Source organism: Arachis stenosperma, chromosome 10 (genome assembly GCF_014773155.1).
Source record: "Arachis stenosperma cultivar V10309 chromosome 10, arast.V10309.gnm1.PFL2, whole genome shotgun sequence".
Lineage (NCBI taxonomy): Eukaryota > Viridiplantae > Streptophyta > Magnoliopsida > Fabales > Fabaceae > Arachis > Arachis stenosperma.
The window spans coordinates 46,450,392-46,470,691 of record NC_080386.1 but is presented as its reverse complement, the minus strand read 5'-3'; the positions used below and the strand labels follow the sequence as shown (position 1 = coordinate 46,470,691).

Sequence of the window (20,300 nt, the reverse complement as noted above, 5' to 3'; positions counted from 1 at the left end):
GTACATATATAGTAAATAAACCAGCACTAATTCATATCAAGTTATGCAGCAGTAATAGATTTATAGTAAGTAAAACAACAGTAACTCATATTAGTTATACAGCTACTAAGAAATAACTTAGTATTCAACAACACTCATCATTAAAGAATTACATAACACTATAGCAGGACATAAAGTAGTTATCAAGTTTACCTTTTGTTGGTCGGACATAAAGTTCTAACCATGAGTCTGCACATCCCCCAAATTCTCTTGGAGCAGAGTCAAAAACCACTTCCAGGACTCTTTAGTTTCAGACCTAGCTACTTTGTAGGCAACCACGTAAAATTGGTTATTTGCATCCTAAGCTACTGCTGTGAGGAGTTGTCCACCATAATAAGTCTTCAGAAAACAGCCATCAAGATGTATCAATGGCCTACACCCACTCTTGAATCCATGTTTGCATGCTTCTAAGCATTTATATAGCTTATCAAAAATAGGGGAGGATTGAGGTATAGGAGTGACACACAACTCTGCCCTAGACCCTGGATTGCTTCTTAATATCTCAAACAAGTAATCTCTAACATTACTATACTGCTCCCTCTCATTACCCATGATTATCTCTCTTGCCTCTCTAACTGCTCTGTAAACCATTTTTGGATGTGCAGTGAGTGAGAATTCTTCTCTGAGAAAGTCAATAACCTCACTTGTCCTCATATGAGGCTATGTACTCATTCTCTTCTCAACCTTCAAGCTAATCCAATATTGATCAGCCGCATTACTTCCCATGTCCCTTGCACATGTATGGTCATTTTTGTAAGTCTTCACCTGGTAACATTGCAGAGATTTGTTGTATGATAAATGAACCATCTACGGACACTTATCATCCATGCATCCCACCCTCACTATCTCTTTGTCATTCTTAATCCACCTAAGCTCCCTACCCTCAGCAATGAATGAGTCTTTTACAACTTCCTTAAATCTCACTATGGTGGCAAACCTAGTCCCTAATTCAAACCTCCTCTCTCCATGCTCATAATCATCATTAAACTCAGGAAATTTATGCTTGTTAGATTCATCATCTGATGAAATAGGAGTATGTAAATTCTCAGATTCATAATCATATACCGGGTCATCATCATCATCTTGGATCAGGCTCACATAGAACCTAACATGTTGGTCCCTGTTCGGTTCTGGGCCTCTGTTGGGCTGCACATTAGGATCAGGCCCAACATTCTTTCTGGTCTGCTCCTCATTGGGTCCACTACTCTGTCCCATCTTCTTCCACGTCTTCCTGTTTCTTTTAGCACCTGTCTTCTTTGCGTTTGTCTTCTTTGGAGACACAACTTTCTTCTTTCTCTTCATTACTCTCTGTCTTTTGCTACCTTTCTCATCAGCACTGGTATCATCATCATCACTATTACTTTCAAACTCGGGAGGTTGAGGTTTGTAGGGCTTATCCTCCGTACTCTCGTACCCATCATCAGATGACGAACTCTCATCATCCACCAAAACCTCTCCCTCATCAGGACTGTTACTTTGCTTTCCAGCATCCTCCACAATCTTAGGTTCATCAACAGGGTGGTCAAAATATAGGTAAAACTCGTCTGTCTCTATATTCTTCATTTTGTTCTCTCGCATTGCGTTAATCCCTACATCCCCTGTCAAAATATGCAGCCCAGACTCAATATCAGGACTCCTTGGATCATACCAATAAACTGTCTTGTATGATGGGTACCCTAACCCCTTGAACAGTGTGATCAAGCCTCCGAAATTAATGAAGTCCAGGTCCATTTTTGAAAACTTCTCCACCTTCCCATTTTTGTAAATCAGAGAGCCATTACTTTCTCTCACAAAATTACCTCCATGGTGGAATACAGGCACCACAAACACATCAACCATCTGAAAAAAAAAAAGAAAAATAAAAAACTGTAAACAATGATCAAGAATTACTCTTTTCACATATTAACAAGCAATGACCTTCAACATACAGAAACGAAAAATCACTCCAGAAACTTTCTTTGCCCTAATGGTAATTCAATTTCAATTGAAAAACCCCAATACTTTTTTGACAACTTTTATCAACATGCACGATCCGTCCTTTCACAACATAGTTCATACTTGCATAAGTATTTAACCTCACAATCCACTAACTAAGCAACAGAACAAACTTCTTACCTTCGATGACGAAGACAGCAACTTAGACAATAATGGAGGCCTCTTCAATGGTCACTGCACACGACAAACGTCTCAGCCTGGATAGTGATCTTTTTGGAGGGAGAAACAGAGTATGATGATCGTTGGTATCCTTAGGGTTTTATGTAATTCAGAAAGGGTGGTATAGGTGTAATGGGTATTGTAAGGGACTTTGTAAGGGATGAAAGCAAAACGACGTAGTTTAGTAGTGCAGGGACTTATTTGTCCAATTTTGGAATGTAGCTTTCCAGTCAGCAGTCCAGGTGTCAACCAGTCATGCTACGTCATCCGTACGGGAGCCACATCAGACTTCCCCGGCGGGTCTGGCGGAGGCAATTCGACGGAAGGACTCATCCGTCCAAGATTTATGAAAGTTGGGATTTAAAAGTATTTTTAAATGTTCAGAGACAAAAATGTTCGCGGGACAAAAAATTAAGGACTTATTTGTCTTTTTCTCAAAATAAAAAGTCCATTTTCTGGTTGCTTAGCTTGTTGGTTGTTGCTGGGTCACACGATGCTTCTTTCAAAAGGCATTTTCCTCCGCTTCATTAAGTATGCACCACTGGCAACTTTTGTTTGTTATAAACCGACGCTTCCTCCACCTACCCTCCTTCCTAAAAACCAAACACTAATCTTCTCTGCTCACACACAACACACAAAAATGGTCACCACCGCCCCACAAGAGAAGGAGGTAACACACGAGTTCCCCTTCTTCCGTGTCTTCAAAGACGGCACGGTGGAGGTCCTCCGTCCTCCACCGAAATTCCTTCCTCCCTCCGACGACCCCGCCACCGGTCTCCGCATCAAAGACACCGTCATTTCATCCGACCCTCCCGTCTCCGCTCGTCTCTTCCTCCCCAAAATAACCAACAATAACAAACTCCCTGTCTACCTCTTCTTCCATGGCAGCGGCTTCTGTGCCAGGTCCGCCTTCTCTCCAGAATACAGCAACCACGTCGCCGCCGTCGCCAACGAAGCCAAAGTCCTCGCGGTTTCCGTCGAGTATGGCAAGTTTCCAGCCCGACCACTGCCCGCGTGCTACGAAGACGCCTGGAGATCCTTCCAGTGGGTCACGTCGCACGCGGACGGAACAGGGACAGAGCCCTGGCTGAACGACCACGGCGACTTCCAGCGTCTTTTCGTCGCCGGAAGCAGCGCCGGCGGGAATATCACCCACACGCTGGTTAGCCAAATCGGAAAAACAGGATCTCCGCCGGGAGTGAGGGTAGAGGGTGCGATTATGGTCCACCCTTTCTTTGGTGGAATAGGGGACGATGCGCAGTGGCTGTTCATGTGTAAGGATAACAAGGGGCCGGAGGATCCGAGGCTGAAGCCGGCGGAGGAGGATTTAAGGAGGCTTGGGTGTGAGAGGGTGTTGGTGTGTGTGGCGGAGAAGGATTCGTTGATGGTTGCCGGAAAGAACTACGTTGAGGCGTTGAAGAAGAGTGGTTGGGGTGGGAGTATTGAGCTTGTTATTCATTGGGGTATGACACATAGTCAACACGTTCACTTCCCAGATCAAGGGAAATCTCGTGAAGTTTTGCGAAAGTTTGCTTCTTTCATCCATCAACAACCATGAAGGTCATGAACCAAATTCTTGGTATGCTGCTACTAAATTACTCTTGATGCGTATCCTTCCTTTCTTTTTATCTTTTTTCTCTAAGTGAGTATAAGGCCAATAGGAGACTACTCACTAAAATGACTAAAATTGATGGTTTGTCTATCAAGAATCTATAAAAAGCTATATAATTTTCATTCATATGTTACCTGGTATATCTCATTCTTTAATTTTACCTATATTAAGTCATTGTAAAAATGTGTATAGTATGAATTACATGGTAAAAAATGAGTGTGTAGATCTAGTGGAGAAAATATAAAAGTGAGGATTCACTTGCTCAACAGTATTAACTTGACTAGTAACTAAGACATTAATTTGATTTTGTGATTTAAAATTGTAAGACTAAGTTGATAATTAGATGGATCTAAAGAACTAATTTAAGTGTTATTTCTTTTTTTTTTTTAATTTAAAAGAGTGAAACTAGAACCTGAAATTTTTATTCTTTTTTTTTTTAATTTAAAAGAGTGAAACTAGAACCTGAAATTTTTAAGGGATAATTTAAGCGTTATTTCATGCACCAATTTTTTAAATAAATTATAAAAGTAAATTTATCGATTTAAAAATTAATTATTATATTTAAAATATATTTAAAATGAGTAATTTCTCAAATAATTTTGTTAAATTATTTCATCGTTTATTTAATTGTGTTTACATATATTTTATAAGAGTTTTGCTAACTTGTGTCCTAAAGATATAGATTAAGCACATATCATAATCATAAAAGAAATGTTTTATAGGATAACTAAATAAAACAAAATAAAAACTGAAATCTTACAGCATTAAACTAAAACACATGATCATCGCAATGATATAATGGAAGAAGAAAACTTGTTCTCTGATTAAATAATAGGGCAAGGATTAGATATTGATAAACTTTTTATTATAAATAATTGAGAAATAGTTTTAATTATAAAATAGGTTTTGCTATCGTATGCCCCTTAGAACATAAGTTAAGAAACATTAATTGTATTAATTTGTATCCACTAATTATAAATTTGTGTCATTTAGTAAGTAATTGACTTAATTAATATCACTTTTTTCATATTTTTATGACTAAATTAATTCTTAAAATTTTAATTATATTATTAAATTTTTTTCAAAATTGTTATGAGTACAATTTAATTTTTGACTCAAATATATAAATTTTTTATTTTTCTTTTATCACTACAACATAATATCTATATATTATGAGTATAATTTAATTTTTGATTCAAGCATAAGTATTTTTTTTAATCTTTCTTTTACGACGTACGACAACGTAATATCTATAATAGAGTAATTAAAAATAATAATTTTACAAAAATTGATATAAATATATTAAATTATCATCTAGGAAAAATCTTTTGAAAAACATTACTATAAAGATTTATTTTGTACAGATTATATTTTTGTGGTTGAAAATAGCTATACGTATGTATCATTTATCAATAAGTGTCACTAATATTATTAAATAATAATTTGTATGGTTTAAAATGAATATCTGTATTTTTTGTATAAATTTACATCTTTATACTATAATTGACCAAATTCTTAATATTACATAAAAATAAATAAAGTCAGTGCAACATGATAACAAATAAGATTAGAGCTAAATGTAATTTAGTTAGAAAAATATAAAATAACAATAATTAGAAATATTACTTGATTTTTCAAATAGAGTATTGAATTTAAATTAATATCTTTTGGAGTGATTTTTTTTTTTTTTTGAGGAGTTGAAAAATATGAAAAGGTATCTAATTTGGCACTAATATTTTAGACGATAATTTTAAAAGAAAGTTTATACATATGTTTGAGTTGAAAATTAAATTGTATTAATAATTTTTTGGAAAGATTTTTTAATAATGTAACTAGAATTTTAAGAGTTAATTTAACCATAAAAAATAAGAAAAAATCTTATTAATTAAGTAAACCAAAAAATTATTAATTAATATAAAAATTCATAATTAATAGATATAATTAATATTTTTTAATCTAAACCTAATAACGTAGGATAGCAAAATCCTTCTATAAACTCTTGGTAAATTTTTACAAAAATATTATATGTATACTAAAATCAGCCATTAAAATTAATTATTAATATATTTATATATAAATATATATGTGGTTTAATTTATTTTCAATATATATTTATATTTTAATATGTATTTTATACTGACTTTAGGCTTTGTTTGGATATAGAAAAGAAAATGAAAAGAAAGAAAATAAGAGGAAAGAAGATAGAAGAAAAATTAGAATTATTTTTATGTTGTTTAGATGAAGAGAAAATAGATAAAAAAAAAATAAAAAAAAATTTCTTTTATTTAGACAGAAAAAAAATAAGAAAAAAAATCATAATAGTATAAAATTACATTAATATTCTTATCTATATTATATATAAATTATAATTTATTAATGATAAGGATAAATATGTAATTTTATTTATATTTATCACATTTCTCTTTATTTTTATCTCATTTGTAGAAAAAAATAATTTAATAAATTTTACACTAATTTTATTTTTTTTAATTTTTTTTTCATTCAAACAATAAAAAATTTATTTTTTCATCTATTTTTTTAATTTTCTTTTCCATCAAATTTCCTTGTTAGTGACTGATGTTAATACAAAGCATTACTCAAAATTTTATGCTATTTATATCACGTGTTCGAAGAGGGCCGCACCAACCACCCCATCTACCAAACATTTGTAGCCAATTATAAATTGCCAAGTGTCTTGGAATCAATTGCCTCAAGAACTTTTGGATTCGCAAATCTAACTGTTCAATTGGGCTTTCAGCGTATCCTTACCGTTGTATCCTTAAAATTCATATTTGCATTTCTAGAAGGAAGAGCCAAGTTTTAAATTGCCTCAAGAAATCTTCGGACTCATAAATCTAACTTTTCTACAATTCTACTGGCTTTCAATGGGTGCTTGGCTTTCTGTTACATCCTTAAAATTCAAATTTGCATTTCTTGAAGGAAGAGCCAAGTTGTTTAGAGAATCTTTTGCTCCTCGACCGTGACGTGGCTTTTGGCAGATGTGTGGATGGATCCAATGAAATTGGATTTATTCTAATTTAGATTGACCTTAAATATTTATTGAATTTAATTTTATATTTGAATTCAACTTTAGATTAGATAAAATTTTATCATATTCGGATAACAATTATATCAGATCCAAATTAAATAAAAATTAAATCTAAAATTATTAAAATTTATAAATACAAAATAAAATAAAATTTTAAAATAAACGGTATAAATAACAATATCTAATCTAAAATAAACAAATATAAAACACATTTAAGAGTGAAAACTCCAGAATTTAAACACTAATAAGAATCTATAACTGTAATAAAAAATAACAACACTAATAAAAATCCAAGAAAATACATATTGTATTGTCATATACTCATAGCAAAATTCATTAGCACTCCAAAATATAAAACAGTGAACAGGTTAGTTGTAAACAATAAAAAAAAATTTTGAATTCTTAAAACCATGAAAAATACGTAACAACAATTCGAAGATATAAACTTAACAAAAAAGAGAAGAAGGAACAAAATAACCTAGGATTCTTATACCTGGTCGGCCAGGTCGAGTTTAGGTAGTTCGACCTCTGTTCTAAATCTGATTAAATTGGTTTACTGAGTTGGATTTTTTGTTTTGGGATTTAATCGGATTGTTTTTAACGGAACCAAAACTTCTCTAAATTCTTTAAATTCAGACTAAGTCTTTGTATCGGATCAGATCATGTACACCTTTTTTTTTTTTTTGGGTGCAAATGCACATTGAGGCCAAACCAATTTAGACATTGACTTTTACGTTCTTATATTTTGAGATATTAAATTAAATAATATATCAATAACTTATTTTAATTAATTTTTAAAATATTATTTTGCACATTTAAAAAATTATTATTAAATTTAAACAAACGTATTATTTTTGTAGTTTTACTTTGTTGTTTGTATACTTTTTGTATTCTTAAATTTAGTATGTGCGTAAGTATAATTTAATTTTGATTTTCAAATAAATTTATTATTAAAACATATATTTAGCAATCTTATTGTTAAAATTTAAATTTAAATACTCTTCAATCAAGTAGATTTTGTATTTTATTGTAATTATTTTATAATACCAATACTAAATACTTATTCTAAAATTTTTTAATAAAAATGATTTTTTATTAAATTTATATAATTTTTTAAATGGTATTAATACTGTTTTACATAAATTGAAAAATAATATAATTTTACTTAAAGTAAATATGATTATTAATTGTATACTTTTTGGAAATTACATAATATAAAATTTTTTATTTTTAAAACCATAAAATAATATTTATTTTTTAACATATTTCCTTTTATTCTAAAAGGTAAATTACAAAAGTTATATAAAGAATAATAGAAATTATGTCAATTTAAAAAATTTTGCATTCCAATGTAATTTTGGCTAACATAGTGTAACACCCTAGCACACAAAACCTTATGCTTAAGTCATAAAATAGAGATGACGAGGTATTACGACCTCTAAAAATAAAATTTAGTATATATAGTAGTGCGAAAAATATTTATAACTAGGAGATTTTGATGAAAAAGGGGTAACACAAAATCGTAAATTGAAAAGTACAACACTCCGATCGATAACGTAACGAAACAGGTAAAGAATAAGCCAACGCGAGTATATATACAAGAGAGTGCCAAAAATACGGATATCAAAACTCAAGACCCGGTTTGCGAAGATAACCGGTTCGAGTATATATATATATATATATATATATATATATATATATATATATATAACCTATTCTCCAAGATAACCTCTAAAAGGAGTCAATACAGTATATATGTATATAGTGGAGATAATAAGTATCTAAGTAAATACATAAAACCAAAATAAAGTCCCGAGAACTAAGGATTTTCGCTAATCCAGAAGTCTTCAGCATGCCTCAACAAGGAGACTCACGTCCTGCAACTGAAAACCACAAAAACCGCGCGGGTGAGAACCGGAGGTTCTTAGTATGGTAACAGTACCCACATATCTAACATGTAATGTCCTGGGAAAGCCGAAGGCAATCCTAGAACTTCCAACAGATAATCAAAGCTTACAAACAGACTAAACCATAAATGAAATAGGCAACTGGCTAAAGATCTTCAGTCTACCTAAACACTCCCCTTTCCACATCTTTCGAACCTCCCAGCCACCATCAGTAATTTGATATCGCAAACACAATTATATCAACAAGAAAATGCACAAATAGAAAGCAGATACGACAGTTAGACAATTAGCAAGTAATATGCAGTCAATTAGGCACTCCAAGCAATTCACATATAATGCATATGATGTATGCCTGTCCTAGTGGCTGATGAGTCTCATCTGTCGGTTATAAAGCTAACCCGACAAGTCTTGGTAGCTAACCAATGGACTGTCCCTTTGTCGTGCATCTCCAACCCGAGTTATTCACAATCATAGTTATCAATACATATACATAACACCCACACTGGTGTTTATCCATGGGGGTGAGCTCATCCGGAACTTTCACAGTGTTCGGCCACACTTACAACATAGGGTCAGTAGAGTATCGAATCTCCACCTGGAGCACGTGGTGGCTAGCCACTACTTTCTCCTAGGAAAACTCGTATCTCAGATAGTCATTTCATATTCATTCATACACCTTCCATAATCATTTATTATGACCCTGGGCAAGTGGGGCGAAACCATAACCCTTGGGTCCACCCGGGGAGCCTCTATACTAACCAACCTGGAGCAAGTTGGGCGAAACCACACCCTTGCATCCACCCAGGAGGTACGTTCTCATATGTCCAGGAGGAACTAAGGAGGGGATCCTAGCCTCCCACCATCTCGCTGGAGGCAATTTTACAATACCAGGAGGAACAAGCAAGGGGATCCTCACCTTCCATCATCTCTCTGGGGTCGCACTTTCGAGGAAGAGAGCTCAAGAAAAAACAATTATTCAAAGTCATATTTTCATTTCCAGCCATAAGTCAATATTTATCATAGCCATCCTGCTCATAACATAACCCATAACTAGCCAATAATCATTATTAAATACAGCCCTGCTCACGACTTACACCGCACTTCCATCATTACCCTCAGCAACTCATACAATCATCATTAATCATAATTCATCGTCAAAATCTCCCCTTACTTCTCCCTCAAGCTACCATCCTTCCTAGCCCCTTCTCAGTTCTAGGCATACTATAAGGATTTAGGACATAGAGGGTGAGAATGGAGACTTAGAAGTCTGAAATTTGACTTTGAAAACTCAAAAATCAGTTTTTGGTGAAAACGGCGTCACGCATGCGCGTCACCCATGCGCACACGTGGAAGTCAGAAAAGCAGAGTGACGCGTGCGCGTCAGCCACGCGTACGCGTGGGTGCATTTTGTGCTCCTCAACTCACACAAAACCAGCACAGTACCAGTGCAACTCTCTGGTTTCTACTAGGGACACTTGTATCAGTACAGTGATGCGTACGCGTCGGACAAGCGCACGCGTGGGTGAAGTGAAAATTGAGAGTGACGCGCGCGCGTTGGCCACGCGTACGCGTGGGAGCACGACTTGCCAAAAATTTTACTAAGTTAAAAAGCTGCAGAATTACATTTTCAAACTCCAAACTTCCGACGGGCATAACTTTTTCGTTTCAAATCATTTTCCATTCATTTTTCAAACGGCCTAAACATCTCGGATCCAATTTTACTTCTAAATAAGTTTGACACAAATCGGGGATCTGGAGACCAAGTTATGCTCCGTCAAAGTAGACCCAAAAACACATTTTAATGCAAACCCACAAATTCCATTTTCAAAACAAACCAATTTCAACCATTTTCAAAACCAACCAAAACTTACCAAAAATCAACCTCAAGCCTCCTCAACTCATATGTTAACAATTTTTATCAAATTCACAACCCACCAATCCACCATTTTAATCAATCTCAATCAAATAACTCAATTTCAAACACAATATCATGTCATATATCTTTCTTCATCCAAATTTCCAACAATACCATTTCCATCAACCATCGATAAATACAATCAATATCATCTTCTCCATCAACATGGTTTCACCCACAATTTAATCTCAATCAATCATTAAGCATATATCAAAACATGTATATTTCTCATACATTATACCATCAAAACATCAAAAATCCACTAACCACATACATAACCACACAATTCATCTCAACCAATCAACAACACCAATAGTTCAAATCCTATCTTAGGGCCTCTAGCTTAAGTTTTCACACCATATTATATTTTAGATACAGGAAACTGAAACCATACCTTGGCCGATTCCCTGCTCAATCCGGAACACCTCCAAATCACTTTTTCACAAGCTCAAGGCTTCAACACCTCCAAGAACAGATTTTTAGCATACAAAAACCCTTTTCCAAGCTTTTCAAACTTCAATCAAGCTCCAACACATATATACACTTCCTAAACCACAATACCACATTCAAACACAACAACTCAATACCCAAATATCTCAATTCAAAGATTCCACTACGGTTTGAGATCCCTTACCATACCCAAGGATCAAAGAGACAAGATTAAGCCTCTTCTTCAAGTTAGTTGGATCCTATAACATCAAAATCTCACAAATCTCAACATTTTCATCCATAAATTTCGAAAATTAAGGCTGGAAGAACTGAGATGAGAACGTGATTTACCTCAGAAATAAAATTGTGAACTTTACAACGTAGTCGCGTGGCCACAAACGGTGTGGCGATCGGAGTTTTGGATCAAAAGTTATCAAGGATTGAAGATTGAACGAGGATTTGGAAATTTTGGAAGGTGTGGTATGAAATAGGAGAGAGAAATGAGTTGAGTTCATTTAATTAAATAAGTGGGTGGGGCCCACGGGCTCGGTTTGGATTCGATTCGACCGATTTGGCTTGTTTGGCTCAATTTTAGGTCAAATTTTTTAAAATTAGTTTTGAAATTCTCGTTTTAATTTTCTCCATCATATTAAACCATAAAAATTACATTCCTAATTTTCTAGAATAAATCTTAATTTATGAGTTAATTATTTATTAAATAACCAGATTTTACACGTAGTTTAAATAATATTCATTTTTTACTAATTATGTTTGACAAAAGGTATCTAAACATAAATTATATTGATTTTTTAATTTAGTTTTCATCAAATTTAATTCTGTAAAAACACATTTTTACCAACATCAGTTTGTAAACATTAATATACCAAATCTCCTTATTGCATTGATCAAACTGTTTTTTCTAATTTACTTAAAATTCAATGTATTATTATTATTATTATTATTATTATTATTATTATTATTATTATTATTATTATTATTATTATTATTATTATCTCTTTGACTTTAAAAGTATACTTAAACAATAAAAACTATTATTTTAGATTTTTTCATAGAATAAAGTAATACTTCGTAGTTTTTGGAGGGTGAAGTAATGTGTTGGTCTGCATGATTTTTGCTTAAATTCAAAATTGTTTCCAATAATTTTTTATTTTTGATATCATCCCTAATATTACAATAAATTTTTAAAAGGATCCTTCGATTTATAAACATTAATTTTGGCACTGAATTGCCCTTGGTGGCATTGTCGTTTTGTTTTCTTATTTCATTAGTATAAAATCTCCAATTTCATTCCCGTTTTCAGTTAACAAATCAACACACTTAGTCACTTGGATACATCAGTCATAGAAGAATGAAAACTTAAAGCCTTAGCGCTGGAGATGAACAGTACATATGAACTCCTGAAAGAGTACGATTAAAAACGTGTTTGGATGAATTTTCAAAAATAAAAAATTAGAAGTCTAATATTTATAAGAGTATATTTGGAATAAAATATTTTTCAATTGATTTGATTTGAAATGAATTAAATTAAAAATAAATTTATTTAAAATTAATTATGTAAAATAAGAATTAATTTAAAAAATTGTTATAATATTTTAATTTTATATTTTGACTATTTATTTAACACACTTTTTAAGTTTTTATCAATACCACCAATAAATCGTAGTTGACTAAGGTCACTTGGGGGGTAGGTCGGGGCTCTCAAGTGCAAGGTGGTGGTTGGCTGGGACTACTTGATGTATGACGAGAGCTAAACACTAATTTAAAATATTCACAAATTTAAAATTTAAGATTGGTTGTAGATATAATTTTAAATTGAAATTCAGTGTTTTTCAAAATTTAGTAAAAGTATTACAAAATAATAATCGAAAGTTTAATTCCAAAGCATTTTCTTTAGAAATCACAATCAAGTGTATATTATTGCCTATGAAAAGGAGTTTGATCGTAATAAACAAAAATTTAAATAGCAAGAACTTAAAAGAACAAACAATAAGTAAATATCAAAAGGAATTAAACTAGGAGCAAGTAAGAAATAACTAAGAATAAGAAAGCGAATATCAAATGCTAAAAAGATTTTGGCAAGGGTTAAGAGTTAAGGATCACTATTCTTCTTACTAACCACAATATGATAATTACAAAAAACAAACTTAATTTGTCAACCTCTACGAATTGAAGAAAGCCAATTAGGCTTAATTAATCCTAATCTATAAGTCTTAACTAACTTACTAATTGAATTAGTAAAAGATTAGTGTCAATTGAAACAAGATTAGTTAGTATCTCTAAATTATCAATCAACTTGGACATTAGCAACTCAAGATCGCCCAAGTTTTCAACCTAAGTCAAGAATGAAAAAATCTATTCTACGACTAAGAGAAGCATTTCATCAAACATTTGGTATGCATAAACATAAAGTATATAAATTGTAAGAATTAGTAAAAACTACTACTATCAAATGCAAGAAAGCAAAAACAACATCTCAAATAAACAACAACAAAACATAAAACATCAAATTGCATTAATAGAAAATTAAAAATTTAACAATAGTTCATAAACTAAAATATAGCAAAAACAAAAAACTAACAAGAGAATCCTAACAAACTAAGATAGTATGAACAAAAAAATATAAATAAAACTAAGCTAAAACAAGATTAAAAACTAAGATAAGAGAGAATTAAAATAAAAATCCTAAAAATTCTATAGAGAAATTGGAGCTTCTCTATCTATAATTCACTAAAACATGCTAAAAACTAAACTTAAGACTATTTGGTGTCTTCTCCCTCAATGTTTGCTTCAAATGCTTCAGAAATGAGTTGGATTGCATCCAAAATGAGCTAAAAATTTCGAGTCACGTGCCATTTTAAGTGAGGTACATGTTGGGTTTGGTGCTACACATCTCTGCAATTTTTTCAATTCTTCATTCTTTCATGAAATCTCCACTTTTACATGCTTTTCTTCTATCCTTCCAAGTTATTTTTGTCTCCTAAACCTTAAACAACTTAAAGAAAACATATAAAGACATTGAATGGACTAAAAGTAAAATTAATTTGATAATTTTAAAGGTCTAAAAATCATGTTTCAATCAATTAAGTATAATTAGGAGAAAATTCACAAAAGCATGCATTTTTAAGAAATAAGTACAAGTTAAGTTGATAAATTTCTCTCCTTCCAATCCAAAATCATAAAATATGAATTTATCAACTCCCCCACACTTAGACAAAAATATGTCTTTATGCAAAACATTAAGAAAGACAAGATTAGGAGATGACAACACTTATTAAGTGTAAGCTACATAACACTAATCAATTACTCTATCTAATCCGACTAGCTTCTATCTATTTGGTCAAAATGAATCAATTTTTAAGAATATATGTGAGCATAGAAAGCCAAAAGTAATATGTCAATCAATTTAATGCCAAAAATCAATTTAAGTTCTAAAAGATTACAAACATGCAAGATAAGGTTTTCATGATAGATGTAATATAGAATTAAGTAATTGACACCGGATATGCTATAAACGGAGCAGGCTGTCCCGTCTCATCAACTAAAGCGGGTTCAAAATTCTAACCTATTCCGCTTTATGGCAGATTGGTGGACCGGCGGGCTAATCCGTTTGACTCTATTTTTTAAATAAAATTAACTAAAATTAATCAAAAAATAATAATTAAAAAATTAAATACAAATAAACAATAATCAAATTATAATATAATTTGTTTTACTATATATATATATTTTTTAATTTTTAACATCAATAAAATTGTTCAAAATAATATTTGTCAATAGAACCATCTTTATTTTAAAAAATAAGTCATATAATTTGAACATATATACGAAATTGTAAAATAAAATAAATAAAATTAATAACTAAAAAAAAAATAAAAAAAATGAAAAAATTATTCAAAAATTATATAATTATTAATTTTGTAGTAGTAATCACTTTTTTATTTAATAAAAAAGAAAAAATAAAATTTTTTAGACCGGCAGACTAGCCCAGCCCGCCCTGACAAAACCCATAAATTTGACGGTGTGGGTTTGACGGATTTTTTTAATTTGACGGGTTTCAAATTCTAGTCTGACATGCCTTTTTTAGTGGGTTCGACGGGTTTAACCCGTTTTGCCACCCCTAAACACAGGTGAAGCAAACAAGATGCGTACATTCTAAGACAAGGAATCATACACTACAAGAAAGTTGCTAGATACCATCAGATTTAGCATCGATATAAACGTCACTGGTGGCAGATTTTATCGTTTGCCATTAATTACCGTCGAAAATTTTCTGTCGATAATTTTACTGTCGGATTTGTCCCTCAGTAAATCTTCTAGTAAACTTAAATTTTAGTTTTTTTAAAAAATAATTCGATTTAATCAGATCAAATTTCAAATAACAATTTTAACAACAAGAAATAAGTCTCGATACAAACATAAGTCTTACAATGCTAAAAAATCACTCATTAATCATTATACTCATTATTTCAATGTTGTAAAAGCAATGTCACACTATCAAATACTCAACTATAGCTAGTTTAAAATAAAGAAGAATCTCAAAATATAACCAAAGACAATCATACACAACAGTGCCAATCTTTTCACTTGAGATCAAGCAACTTAGCGTGAGATAGTTTGGTGTCTTTAGGTTCACACACAAGCTCTGTATCCTTGGCAAGAAGGAGTATCTTCAGCAGTTGAGTCTTTTACCTTATGGTTCTAACTCTACACAAGAAAATGAAATTATTACTTACAACGGAGTAATCAGTTATCTACAATGAAAAATCACAAGCATGGATAGGAGATTAATTGGTCACATCACCCTGCAAAGAAACAAATCTCAATGTAAAGAAAATAACTAAAACTAATTGAATATATTTTAATCCCCAACAACTAGATTAGAAAGGAAGAAACTCAACTAAAAAACTATAAAAACAAATCAAACTTAATGAATGAAGAATTAAGACAATGTCAGAAACAAGAATCAAGAACAATTTTTAATTTAACTTAATGAATAAATATTGAATAGAGATGAAAATAATTTAAATAAACCTTGCTAGTTGTTACCTTTGATGTAAATAATGTTAGAATGAGATATAAGCCACATTTGGCAATTTTTCATAATCTAGTTTAATTAATTTGTGTCAAATACAAGAATCAAGAACAGAACGCTAGAATTAGCTACACTCCTAGGAATTAGAATTAAATATTCTCTTTTAAAGTGTAACACACTCTTTTGCTTATAACTTGAGCTATGGTGCTCCAATTTGCGTCCCGTTTGCGGCTATGCAAAGTTCTTGCTGAGCCTCTCAATTATAGATAGTAATTGTAGGTAAGAAATCAAAATTTCCACTCCATTCCTCAGCCCTAATAATTTCAAAAATATAGGTTGTGGTTTTGAGTAGATTTTTGTGTTTTGGTTGTTTAGGTACCATTCAATAGTGGGTTATTGTTGGTTTGTGGCCCAAACACCATTAGAAAAGGTAAGATTTCTCTTTACCCTTGTGGATTTGTGAATTTGATGAACTCTAGGTGTTAATTGTGGTAATATTGGTATGTATAGCTTGAAATTGTGTTTTTGGAGTTGATTGGGAGCATTGGAAGTGGTGTTGGTGGTTAAAAGCTTATTGGATTCAAGATTTGGTGAATTTGTGCATATTGGACCATAGGATAGGATTGAATAAATGGTAAGTTGAATAAATGGTATGGTTGAGATATGATTGTGGTGGAATGTTAATATGATGATGATAAATGATGATTGTATGTATGGAATATTATTGATGAATAAGGTTGTTGAGGTTTGATTGAGGAATTGGTGAATTGAATGATAAATTAGGTGTGGAAATGATAGAAAAAATAGAATGGTAAGTGATGAAATATATGGATGTGATTGTGGGTGTTGAATGGTGAGTATTTGACATGATTTAGAATGCATATGAGTTGGTTTGGTTTTGGAAGTTTTGGAAATTAGAGAATTTGTAAAACCTTATTTTTACTGAACTTTGGCGGATCATAACTTGAGCCTTAAACCTTGAAATTTAGTGCTCTTTATTTTAACTTAAATATAATTTTAAGAGCTTTAAAATGATATAAATTTTGAGAAAAATGGAGTTTTGTAGAGGAAGTTATGAACGTTTGAACTTCGGTGCAAAAATCTGAAAATTCTGCAGCTTTAACCTTTTCTAAGTTTGGTAAGGGTCGTATACGCGACACAGTGCACGCGACGCGGGCATTCTTCACTATATGGGAGTCTCGCATACACGAGCACTGCACGCGTACATGGAAGTCCAAATTTTACCTTTGTGTATGCAAATTTTTACACGCGACACGAGCATTCCATTCGGGTTGGAACACTTGCACACACGAGCAGGGTGCCGCATACGTGGACACCCAAAATTTCAAGGCATGCTTACATGGTACAAGGTTTCGTGTATGCGAGACCCTTGTTTTGCTAAAAATGTGTTTTTCTTCAATTTGAAGGGTTCTCTAGCTTTCCAAACTTCTTTAACTTCTCATTAAGACTTGTGGCTAGTAATTAGGCCCTAAGACTAATATAGATGGGTTTATGATTTGAGATTAGTGAATTTATATATGGGTTTAGAAGACGGTGATTTAGGCTTGGGAAGTTATGTGGATGGAATAGCTGGAGTGTCTGGGCAGAGTGTTGAGGTGACCATGACTTGAGAAACATGAATGATTATGTCTAATAAGATGAGTATAAGCAGATTTGTGCTATGAGTAATGATATATGAGATTGAGTATATGATTGTGATATGAATTATTCTCTGTCATAAGGGCTGTGACAATCTCCCACTTAGATTCAGATGTGGGGACTGTAGTAGTCTCCCGCTCATGTGAGATGCATTGAATTGGTAAGTCTCTATGCGCCTCGGGCAAGGGCTATGGCAATCTCCCACTTGTCGAGGTAGCAGTGCCGGCGTAGGGGATGAGGTAGTCTCTCGCCTTCGTTGAGATGTAAGGGTTGAAGCTGGGCTCACCACTCACATTTCTCTCTGGTTGCAAGGTGGCAGGGCACTATCCCACAGAATCATACGGCATCTAGAGGAAGGTGGTTGGGCACTCTCCCGCGAAATGTTACCCTCTGATGGAGAAGGTGGTACGACACTCATCCCTCAGAATTATTCATCCTGAGTATGCGCAACAGAGAGACTAATCCGGTAGTTGCCGACCGAATTTTGTGTCGGGATTGGCACTATAACCGACAAGTGATATCATGAGCCAAATAGGATAGACATTCATCATGTGCATCTTCTACATGCTTGCTTGCTTTGATTACTTTAGTTATGCCTATTTGAATAACATGCCTAAATGCTAGTTGATTTACCTGCCATATATGTATACTACTTGTGTTTTACTTGCTTGCATCATCTGTGATTGACTGGTGCTGAGGAGGTTAGGTAGGCGGTGGCGATGGGATCGCGTGAAGGGTAGGTTGGTGAAGGCTGTGGGATATAGCAGTGTGATTTAGTATTAGTTAGAAATCCCCTAAGTTTAGATTACCCTATTTGCAGTTTAAGTTAATTATTTGTTTTAAGCTTGATATTATGTATTGATGTGAAGTTCTAGTATTGCCTTTGGTGTCCCGAAACCTTATATCTTACATTTTGGGCATTGTTACCATACTAAGAACCTCCAATTCTCATACCATATATTGTTGTTGTTTTTCAGTTGCAGGTCATAACCTACCTCGGTGAGTTGCTAGATGGGGACGGAGCGGAGGATCTTTTATCATCTTTTGTACTTTTGGATACTTTGTTATAGTACTCTCACCTTTGTACTTTATGCTTTGTTGCCTTAGAGGCTAAACTTGAGAGACAGGATACATATTCTGTTTTAAATAAAAAACTCTGTCATGTTTGTATTTAACTAGTCGGCCTAAACTCCGTGGTCTACGGTTGGTATCCTTTTGACTATCATACTTATATATATGTGTATGTATCTATCTTGATTATTATTGTACTACGTCATATTTTGTGTTTTTACGCCTGTAGTTATTGTGTGTGAACGTTTTGAGTTTTGTAATTGTGCTTCATGCGACTTTGAGCTTTTACTCTTTCATCGGACTTCTAGGATTATTATTTCTTTCTATATATATAGTATGGTATGAGCTTTAGAACTATCATGGCACTTTGTTATCCTTCACTTCATAGCTAGAGGTAAGGCTTGGGGGAATAGGGTGTTACACAAATTATAGCTCAAAAACAGGATTTGAAAAGCGCAAAAATATACTAACGAAGCTTCTAACTTAAAGCACAAGAAACAAATACAATATAACAAAATATCATAGTATAATATCAACTGAAACCCTTAGGTTATTTCCCATGTCCTCATACTCAAATTTAAGCCCAAAAGTATTAAAATGGTGTTATAAAAGCTTACAATCTTGTTGGGAAGGTGAAATAGTTGAAAACAAAATTGAAATTTGAGAAACAGGGCGTGTGCGTACACACAGGGGTGTGCGTGCGCACGCCCAGATGAAATTTTTAAAAGTGTGCGTACGCACAGGTACAAAAATTCTCAATGTCTGTTTGCTCGCACAACCTGTGCTAGCGCCCCCAACAGACTGACCTTCCCAACGTGTGCGTGCGCATAGGAATGTGCGTACATACAGGTTGTAAATCCTCATTGGGTATGTGAGCGCACAAGCTGTGCTGGTGCTGTAAACAGATTGCCTGCCTCTGTGTGTGCGTACGCACAGGTTAAAAATTTTCGTAGAGGTGTGCGTGCGTACATACCATAAATCACAAAATTCTGCAACTTTGCAGAATTTCGAATTTTTACACCAATCTTTGAATGATCATAACTTTCTCTACAAAAACCCAATTCTTACTAACTTTATATCAATTTTAAGGGTTTACAATAAGCTTTAATTTCAAACAAAGTTCAATCAATTTTGAAACTTGAGGCATAAGTTATGATTAGACAAAGTTTACCAAAAATCAACTTTTACCAAAAGTCACAAATTACCAAATTTTCCAAATCCTCAAACCACATCCAACCAAAACAATACCAAACTCCCATTTACAACACAATCTACCCTCTTGGGTCACAATTCACCATTTTCATCCATCAAACATCAATTATATGACACTAAAGTCAATTCTCCGCCAACACATTCATCAATCCTCATTTTATCACTATTAATTCTTATCATCAATCTCATTCATGCTTTAT

General features: G+C 32.9%; 1 protein-coding gene across 2 annotated transcripts; it reads left to right on the top strand.

Moving 5' to 3' along the window:
- Window positions 1–2,667: 2,667 nt before the first annotated feature.
- Window positions 2,668–19,088, top strand: LOC130954062 (2-hydroxyisoflavanone dehydratase-like). Of its 2 annotated transcripts, XR_009076164.1 has the most exons (3): window positions 2,668–3,772; window positions 16,534–16,588; window positions 18,795–19,088. XR_009076164.1 is itself a non-coding variant. In XM_057880800.1 (2 exons), the coding sequence occupies exon 1, from the start codon at window positions 2,687–2,689 to the stop codon at window positions 3,749–3,751; it is 1,065 nt and encodes a 354-aa protein (XP_057736783.1). In that variant the 5' UTR covers window positions 2,668–2,686; the 3' UTR covers window positions 3,752–3,772; window positions 18,795–19,088. The 2 variants fall into 2 exon arrangements, 1 of the variants encoding a protein (XP_057736783.1); XM_057880800.1 differs by lacking the exon at window positions 16,534–16,588.
- The last annotated feature ends 1,212 nt before the right edge of the window (window positions 19,089–20,300 follow it).